At 46.1% G+C, this 9,510-nt stretch overlaps 1 protein-coding gene across 3 annotated transcripts in view; it reads left to right on the top strand.

Moving 5' to 3' along the window:
- Nucleotides 1-353: 353 nt before the first annotated feature.
- ST8SIA5 (ST8 alpha-N-acetyl-neuraminide alpha-2,8-sialyltransferase 5) overlaps nt 354-9,510 on the top strand; it is a 102,910-nt gene continuing 93,753 nt past the window's right edge. Inside the window, exon 1 of one of the 3 annotated variants that reach the window (XM_053571718.1) lies at nt 354-788. In XM_053571718.1, the coding sequence (XP_053427693.1) occupies nt 658-788 (131 nt within the window). In that variant the 5' untranslated portion in view covers nt 354-657. The remainder of the gene's footprint in view (nt 789-9,510) is intronic. The other 2 variants (XM_053571719.1, XM_053571720.1) reach the window with 2 other exon arrangements.

Below are 9,510 nucleotides of genomic sequence, written 5' to 3'. Positions count from 1 at the left end.
TTCCCTTTCTTGCTTTTTAATTCCCAGACTCAAACCCGGCGTTTTCCGCTCTACCCCTCCCCCTCTTCCCGGCCCACCTGTCATTTAGCCAGACTGTATGCGTGTTTTGTCGCCCCCCAGCCCCATCCGCAGAACTGAAGGCCAGCCTTCGCAATCCCTCCCTGCCGGCCAGGGCATCAGACGTGGTCCGCTCCCGGCAGGGCACTGCGCGCTGGGCTACGGCGATCCGAAGCCGGACGGGAGGGGGCGGTGCGCGGCGCTGGGGCGCACCGGCCGACGGAACCCGGGCCCTGCTCCCTATTGGCCGCCACCTCGGCGGGTGGGGCGGCCTCCGGCTCGTGGCACCTGGCGTCGCCCTTCCGTGGGGAAATCGGCAGCTGCTGGGCATGGGTGCCCGGAGGTAAAGGCATCCAGAGGGAAGGCCCGGGGGCCCGGGCGGAGCTCCAGCCCGGTCCTGCCCGCTTCTCCAGTGCCTGCGACCCTCAGATGCCCCCAGCCCCGGCCACGCCAGCCGGAAACTTTGTCCTGCTAAGTCCCCCACCTGCCTGACCGCACCGTGCGGCGCCTGGTCGGCCGAGCGCCCTCCGGAGCCCCGCAAACCTGAGCGCGATTGCCTGGCCGCCCGGTACCCCGCGACCTCGGCGCCCTGCCGCCAGGATGCGCTACGCGGACCCCTCCGCCAATCGCGATTTGTTGGGGAACCGAACTTTGCTTTTCATCTTCATCTGCGCCTTCGCCTTGGTGACCTTGCTGCAACAGATTCTCTATGGCAGGAACTACATCAAGAGGTAAGAAAGTCCGAGAGAGGGAGGGAGGAGCAGAGCCGGTGGGCGAGCCCCTAGGCAGCGGTCTCAGGGTCTCCAGGGTAAGTGACCGTGGGTTCTGCACTTATCACCAAGCACTGCCGCGTTAGGCAATGGTCATGGCGCTTGGAAGCGCATCTCTGCTCCCAGCCGGAGAAGAGCGCCTGCCCAGCGCCAGCTGGGGGCCCCCGACAACTTTGTTCTGCTGTGAAAATGGGAGATAGGTTAGAATTCCAAGCAGCGGAGCCAAAGATAAATCCATTTGAATCCCCAGAGAGGCCTCACGGATGTCTGTGCCCCAAACCTACAATTCTATGGTTGGACCCCGGGAGGTGGAGGGCTCCAAATCGGGTGGAATTTTGTGTTGTTGTTTTTTAACCTTGCGATTCCCGAACTTTTTGTAGGGAACATTGGGAAGAAAAGCATTTCCCCCACCCCCACCCCGTCGAATTAGGTGAAGGTGGTAGCGGGCTGTGGCGGTAGGGACAGTGGACAGTGGACTCTCACAATCCCGTAGCCACTGTATCTGTGAAAGTCGAAACTCGATTCCTTCTGAAACAGAAGGGTTTTCTTCTCATCCTTAACGCAAAAGGTCAGAGCTGCAGCAGAAGTTAACCTCTACTCCACCCCCATCCACAGGCGAACTCCTTTAAAAGAAAGAGCAGAAGGAGGTGTCACTCAGAAATTTAATTTGGGCATAGCCTAGGTCTTTTTGCTTGCGGAAGATACCCGAAATGCCAGCCGCTTCCTTCTGCAGGCTCTGCTGGCTTAGGGGAAATGCCTCAGGTTACTGTGCCTGGTTTGGGAGATTGGGGGGAGCTCTGTTTCGGGTGTCCCCTTGTCTCCTCTTATAGGAGTCTCTCTTGGAGAGAACCCCTTCTCCTTTCTGCTCTTTTTCCCTTGCTGGCTCCTCTCCTTCCAGACTGATAGCCACAGAAAGGCCTTTTTAGTTGTGTAAGCATGCCATCTTCTCTCAACTTCCAAATCATGACACAGTTGTTCTCTTCTCATCCTTTGGGTTCTCCATCAGTCTTGTGCACTCCCAATCTGGGCTGCCCACGAGGGTGGGAGGTGAGGATTGCTGCTGGGTATCAGGCTCCAGGAGGAAAGCCAAGCAGTTAGGCTATTTCCCCTCCTTGGAACTCCACCAGAGCTAAGGAGGATGAGGCACCTAGTCCAGAACATTTGCTTCCAGCCAGTCGCTGTTCGGGACCTTCCCAGAGAGCCTTCTTCCTTGATTGCGGGCAGCTCATGAGCTCTGTAGCGTGCTGGTGGCTTTAAAGGACATTTTCAGAGTCTCCTGGTTAGTTGGATCTGATTGGGCCTGCCTCCTCTTTTGTTTACTGCTGCCCCACAAATGAACTTGTGCAAGGACAGGAGGGCCCCCAAATGGCCTGCTGCATCCTTGCAGGCACATCCCTGGCTACTGTCTTGACATTTGCTCTTCAGCAGGGTGACCCTGGGTTTCATTCCCCTGATGACATCTTCCCAAAGTTGCTGGGGCTGCCAGGATTCCTTCTTCCTTGTCAACAGTGGAACAGTATCAGTGCCATGCCAGCCTGCTTGCTCTGGCAAGCCCTTCCTGGTCTTGGGAGGTTGAGCTAGCTGCCCAGAGTTCAGCAGGCATGGAAGGGGTCCCATTCTCCCCTGACCCCTAAGTCGCATGGATGCCACCTTGCAGGGTTAATGCACTGAAGTAAGCAAATCATGTGTGCCCAGTCCTAAAAGGATACCTTGGGGTCTATAAAGAAGGAGATGGGGAGGTCCTGGTGCTCAGGGTATTGAAGTCCATTTGGGGAACAAAATGGCCATGAATGAGATAGGAAGTCAGAGTTAAGCTGTCTGGGAAGAGAGGTACTGATGGGCCAGAGATGTTAGGGTACCCTGCCGAGAGGAAGTTGAACTTGAGAGGGCCTTGAAGGAAGCATAAGATATGGAGAGGGACGGGGACATGCATGTCTATAACAAGGACAGGAGCACAGGGGCAGAGATGCAGGCAGCACTGCCTCCTCTGACCTCTCCTGCCCCTGCCTATGCTGTAGTGCTTGACTTAATCATTTGTCAGTTCACCAGGGTGGTGGCCCTTATCCCAAACGACCACATCAACTGCACCCCTAGCACCCACTTACCTATCTTACTACCTACACGTATGGTAACTGTAATGAACCAACTCGCTGTGATTTGTTTCCTGTCTAGAAACATGTGACCAGTGTTCCTCAAGCAGAGGTCCTGTGGGGACCTGCATCGGAATCACCCAGAGGGCATTGAAACAGACTCTCTGGGGGTGCAGTGTAGCACCCTGCCTTTTTAACCAGCTTCCCAGGTGATCTGCCACAGGCTCTTCCCGCCACTCTGCACCAGTGACTCTCAGTCACCCCTGTCCTTAGGCTATGTTTGGGGACATTTATGGTTGTCACCCTGGGGAGAGGAGGGTGCTACTGGCATCCAGTGAAGAAAGGGCAGAGATGCTATAAAGATCCTGCAGTGCATAGTTGGCACTCACGACAAAGGATTATCCAGTCCCATGTCGGTAGCACTGAGGCTGAGAAAGTCTACTGTGGACTGAAAGCACTAAACACGCAGCCAGCACCTAGGAAGTCCTCAGTGAGTACTGGACACTGAATAAGTGATTGAAGGGGGTATATGTGTGTGTGTGCAGGGATTGTAACTGGAAGAGACACATGAAGAACTGGATTGAACTGGGAAAAGGGGGAATGAGGGGAAGAAGAGGGCAGAGGTAAGGGTGGGTCACTAGCCTCAGTGAGATACTTTGAAGACTGAGCAGGACTATTTGAATTTGGTTCATTGGGCCATAGAGTTTGGTCCTTGAGCATGGTAGTGACATGACAGCCCAGTGGGAAGGAAGGTTCTCTGGGTCTTGTACAGGAAGGGTTAAAGAGGAGAAGAGGCTGGGAGGTATTGTCACAGCCCCATGAAAAGTGAGAACTTGGCTCAGGAAGCAGACCCACTTTAGTGCTAGGAGGTGCCTGAAAGCTGCCGTTGTCTGTTTCTGTGCTGAGCTGGCACAATGCCACCTCCTAACGAGCTGAGGGACACAAAGATGGCAAGCTCTGGCTCTTCCAGTGAGAATTTAGGGACAGCCTACACTTAATGGAAGTGGGGAATGTGGGTCAACGCACACTTATTTCTTTGACCCTTAGCCTCTTTGACCCTGTGCTGTGCAGTGGGCTCTTTGGAAAGACCCAGTGGGAGCAGTCAGAACTCTGAGGTCCCTCTTGAAAACACTTTGGCTAGTGAGGAGGGGAGAGGACAAGGCAGTGCGATGGCTGAGTGGGCTCAGATCTGCTGGAGAAGGTGTCCACTCTGCGTGAGGAGGGAAAGACAGGAACAAAGCTGTGCAGTCTGCCCTTTGTGTCCTTGGCTTCCCAGTGTCTGTTTTTAATTGGAAAAATACTTAACGAAGATTTACTAGATGCTGAGCACCACCTTAAGTGCTGAGCACCACCTTAAGTGCAGAGGACACGATGGGGTAGAAGACACAGCTCAGGGTCCCCTGGGAAGACAGAAAGGCACCCGACTCATGCATAAGCCATGAGGCTTGGAGGAATGAGTGAGGACCTCTAGGGCAAAGAGGAGGAGCTGTGGCAAATCAGTGTGCTTCCAGGCACAGGGAGGCATTTGAGGGGGTGTCCAAGAAAGGGGAATGATCCATAGCACAGGCAGAGGTGGAAGGAGAGAAGGTTAGAGCAAAGATTGAAAAGTGCTGGAGGAGGTGAGGGAGTCTGCATTTCTCAGATGGCAGGGCTGTATGGCTAGGAGTAGGGGGCAGCAGGCAGGGCCAGATGCTGGAAAACAAAAAAGGGAACACATGAGAAGGTACACACCTGTGTCCAGGGGAAGGAGGGCAGCAAGTTTGAGTCTGGATCTGCTCAGATACTGGAAAGTGGTTTCGTTCAGCATTCAGAACTGTGGGTAGGGAAGAGCTAGCAATGTAGACATTGGAATCACCAACCATCAAGATCAAGTTTTTCAAACTTTCATGGTTGTAATGCACAGCCAGAAATATGTTATACATGGGGATTTCAAACATATTAACGTACATCCTCCACTGAAATATTTTGTGCAATGATACTTGGCCTTATTACAAGAAGTGTACTCTAATATTTTCTAGACTACTTCATTAAAAATAACCTATTCTATTTTATTGTAAAAATTACAATGGACTGGGCAGCACCTGTGGCTCAGTGGGTAGGCCCCATATACAGACAGTGGCAGGTTCGAACCTGGCCCTGGCCAAACTGCAACAAAAAAATAGCCGGGTGTTGTGGTGGGTGCTTGTAGTCACGGGTACTTGGGAGGCTGAGGCAAGAGAATCGCCTAAGCCCAGGAGTTGGAGGTTGCTGTGAGCACTGTGACACCATGGCCCTCTACCGAGGGTGATTAAGAGAGACTCTGTCTCTATAAAAAAAAAAAAAATACAATGGACTAATAACCATATTTAAAAAAAAGGGAAATTCTGAATTTCTGAATGCTACGATATGGGTGAACCTTGAAGGCCTTGTGCTAAATGAAATCAGCCAGGTACAAAAAGACAAATACTCTATGGTTCTACTGTTATGAGGGACCCAGAGTAGTCAAATGCATTAATGCAGAAAGTAGAATGGTGGTTACCAGGGGCTGGGGTAGGGATGGGGAGTTATCATTAAGTTATCACATAATGGGTACAGAGTTTCAGTTTGGGAAAAAGAAAATTTTCTGGGGATGAATGGTGGTGATGGTAGCACAACGATGTGAATATATTTCATACCACTGAATTCTGAATTTAAAAGGGGTTAAGATGGTAAATTTTGTGTGATGTGTGTTCTGCCACAATTTAAAAAAGGTTTAAAAATATCTGGAAGCAATGCACTCAGTTCAATTTTACAACCCACTGGGTTGAAATCTTTAGAAAAACACTGGTCTGTGTGATGGGGTTAGATGAAGTCCCTGGGGAGAGAGCAGAGTGGAAAATGACAGTGAGTCAGGGCACCAAGGACAGCCTTGGGGAATGTTTGCATTCAAGGGGTTGAGAGTGGGGAGCTGGCTATGGAAACTGAGGCTGGAGATAGAAGTGTAAAATGAAACCGAGGGAGGGGGTGTGGGCTGTGTCATACCCTCCAGAGAGCTGGAGGGCTGGGGAGGGGGCTGAAGTGTCCCCTGGGTGGCAATAGACGCAAAGACAGTTTGGGTGAGAACTGTGGGGAAAGAATTCTTTCAGTGGGTGAAGGAGTGAGTGGGGAAAGAGAATGTGGAAAGAAGGAGCACAGATGACTGTTTCTAGGTGTCAATTCTGAAAGAAGAAAGTGTTAAAGGAAGGATTTTCTAGACCAAGGGGCATGGAAATTGTCCACTCTTCCTTTACGCCCCCTACTGCCCCAAATCTCCTTTGTCAGTGCAAAGTCTTTAGATAAATTCACAACCCTGGAGTGTTAAGGATTTCGGTGTTTACACTTTAATAGAAGGGCAGGAAAAGGATAATGCCTTTTTTTTAAAGTTAGAAAGGACATTGTAAATTTTTATATTGTGGTCTCAATCCACCTTTTTCTTTTCTTTTCTTTCTTTCTTTCTTTCTTTTTTTTTTTTTTTTTTTTGAAACAGAGTCTTACTATGTCGCCCTTGGTAGAGTGCTATGGCGTAACAGCTCACAGCAACCTCAAACTCCCAGGCCCAAGTGATTCTCCTGTCTCAGCCTCCCAGGTAGCTGGGACTACAGGGACCAGCCACAGCGCCCAGCCATTTTTCTTGTTGTAGTTATCAATGTTGTTTGGCAGGCCTGGGCTGGGTTCGAACCCACCAGCCCCGGTGTATGTGGCTGGCACCCCAGCAGCAGAGCTACAGGTGCCAAGCCCTCAATCCATCTTTTAAACTTAGTCTCAGAGAAAGACCAGATAGCCATAGGTCTTGAATGTCTTCCTGTGTCTTTCAATGGAGTTTAAAATTCTCCATGAAGGGTTTGAATGTTTTCTGTTAGATTTAGGACTGTCTCAGTTTGAGCTGCTGTAACAAATTACCGTAGATTGGGTGCTGAAGCAACAAACATTTCTCACAATCTGGAGGCTGGAAGTCCAAGATCAAGGTGCCAGCATGGTGCAGGTTCTGGCAGAAGCCTTCTTCCAGGTTACAGATAGCTGACTTCTCCTTGTATCTTTTTATGGCAGAAGTCTCTAGACTCCTCTTCTGAGGGCCCCAGTCCCATTCATGAGGGCTTCCCTGTCTGACTTAATCACTTCGCAAAGCCCCACCTCCAAACACTGTTCTATTGGGAATTAGATTTCAACACGTGAATGTTGGTGAGGAGGAGGTAGTCCATACTATGTATCAATTTATTTCTAGCTACACAGTTTTTATTATATAAAAACTATGTAAAATTTTTACTATTGAAAATTTATCTTAAAAAAATTATATGTTTTTGACCATTTGTACTTGGTATATGGAAATAATTTTTTGTGTGTGTATTGATTTTTATAATCAGCAACCTTGATTATGCACATAATGATGATAGTTTATCTGTGGGTTCTCTTGGGATTTCTATGTAGAGAATTTTCTTTCTTTGGCTATAACCCTTATAACTGACTAGGACCTTCACTATAATGTTCAATAAAAGTGTCACAGGGAACGTCTTTGTCTTAATCTTGATTCTTTTCTTCTTTCTTAACTTTTTTTTTGACAGCTTTATTGAAATATAATTCATATACCACAAAATTCACCCATTTAAAGTATGCAATTAAATGGCTTTTAACATAGTCACAGTTGCACGTCCATCACCCGAATCAATTTTAGGACATTTTTATTACCTCTGGAAAGAAATCATACATCCCTTAGCCACCACACCCAGTTCCCCCATCCCTCTTAGCTCTAGGACTGAATGAACACATTTGTCTATTTTTTATCTCTATAAGTTTGCCTGTTCTGAAGATTTCGTATAAATAGAATCATACCATATGCAATCCTGGGTGATTCACATCTTTCACTAAGCATGTTTTTGTGCTTCATCCATGTTGGGTCATATATGAATGCTTCATTTATTTTTATCACTAAATAATACTTCAGTATATGGACACACCACATTTTGTTTAGCTATTCTTCAACTCATGAACATTTGGGTTGTTCTCACTGTTTTTGCTATCATGAATAACACTACTATGAACATTTGTGTTGTTTTTGCATGGACATATGTTTTCATTTCTCTTGGGTTTATACCTGTGAGTGGAATTGTTAGGTCGTGTGATAACTCTGTGTTTACCATTTAAGGAATTGCCAGACTGTTTTCCTAAGTGACTACATTATTTTACATTTCCCTTGCTAGTGTCTGAGGATTCTAATTTCTCCATATCCTTGAAATACTTGTTATCTGTTTTTCTAGATAACGATGGTCACAGCCATCCTAATGGTTTTGAGGTAGTGTTTCATTGTGGTTTTGAGTTTGCATTTCCCTCCTGACTAATGATGTGGAGCATCTTTTTGTGTGATTATTGTCTATTTGTATATCTTCTTAGGAGAAATCTCTATTCAGATCCTTTACCTATGTTTAAATTAGATTACTTGTTTTTTTATTCCTGAGTTTTTAAGAGTTCTTTATATATTTCAAATATAAGCACCTTATCGGATACACAATTTGAAAATATGTAAATCTTTCTATAGGTTGTCTTTTCGCTGTCTTTGAAATAAAATGTTTCTTTAAAACATAAAAGTTTTATATTTTGATAAAGTCCAATTCATCTTTTTTTTGTTGATTGCTTGAGCATCAAGTCTCATATCTACAAAACTATTGCCTAATCCAAGATCACAACATTTACGCCTATGCATTTTTCTAAGAGTTTTATAGTTTTAACCTGGGCGGGGACAGTCGAGGGAGTGGGGAGCAGTTGGGGAGCAGTTGGGAACCTATGGCCTCAAGGCCACATGTGATCCTCCAAATCCCTAAGTGCAGCCCCTCAGCCAAATTCAACTTCGTAGAACAAATCCCTTTGTTAAAAATAATTTGTTCTTTGTACTGGTTTATATATCCCTTACCTCATTGACTTAATTATTGTATTAAGACATTTATACTCTATACTTAATAGATCCATACCCCCTAAATGCATTAATGTATACATGATCTACCTCTTTTTGATTTAATAAAAAAAAAAAGAAAAAATATAGTGGCAAAAAAAATAATGTGTTCTTCTTCCTTGTAGGAAAAAAAAAAGTAAAAAAGAGAGAGAGAGAGAAAAGAAAAAAAGATTTGTTCTGTAAAATTTGGATTCAGTCAAAAGACCTCAATCAAGGATCCAAAAGGCCACATGGAGGCCTTTGATCCCTTTTGAGTTATTTTTTTTTATATGGTGTAATTAATCCTGATTGTAAAGGGAATGCTGAAAAAGTGTCACATTGAGTATGTTTGCTTAGGTGTATTTTTAGATGTCCTCTAATGGGTAAAGGAAGTTCTACACAATTATGTCACACTTTTGACATGTGTCAGAAGTTCTGTTTTCTTTTTTAATTGTATTTAGGTATTAATTTTATCAGGTGCTTTTTTCTACATCTATTGAATACTGTGTACTTTTTCTCATTTAATTTTTTTATGTGGTAAATTATATTAATGGATATTCAATCTATGATTTTAGGGATAAAGTCAACCCATGGTATATTATTTGTTTTGTATGGTATGAGATTTTCTTGGTTATTATTTTTATTTAGAATGCTGTGGTTCGTGTTCTTGAATAAT

Source organism: Nycticebus coucang, chromosome 19 (genome assembly GCF_027406575.1).
Source record: "Nycticebus coucang isolate mNycCou1 chromosome 19, mNycCou1.pri, whole genome shotgun sequence".
In the NCBI taxonomy this organism is placed as follows: Eukaryota; Metazoa; Chordata; class Mammalia; order Primates; family Lorisidae; genus Nycticebus; species Nycticebus coucang.
Note: the sequence above shows the minus strand (reverse complement) of the source record. Positions and strands in the feature narration are given on the sequence as shown.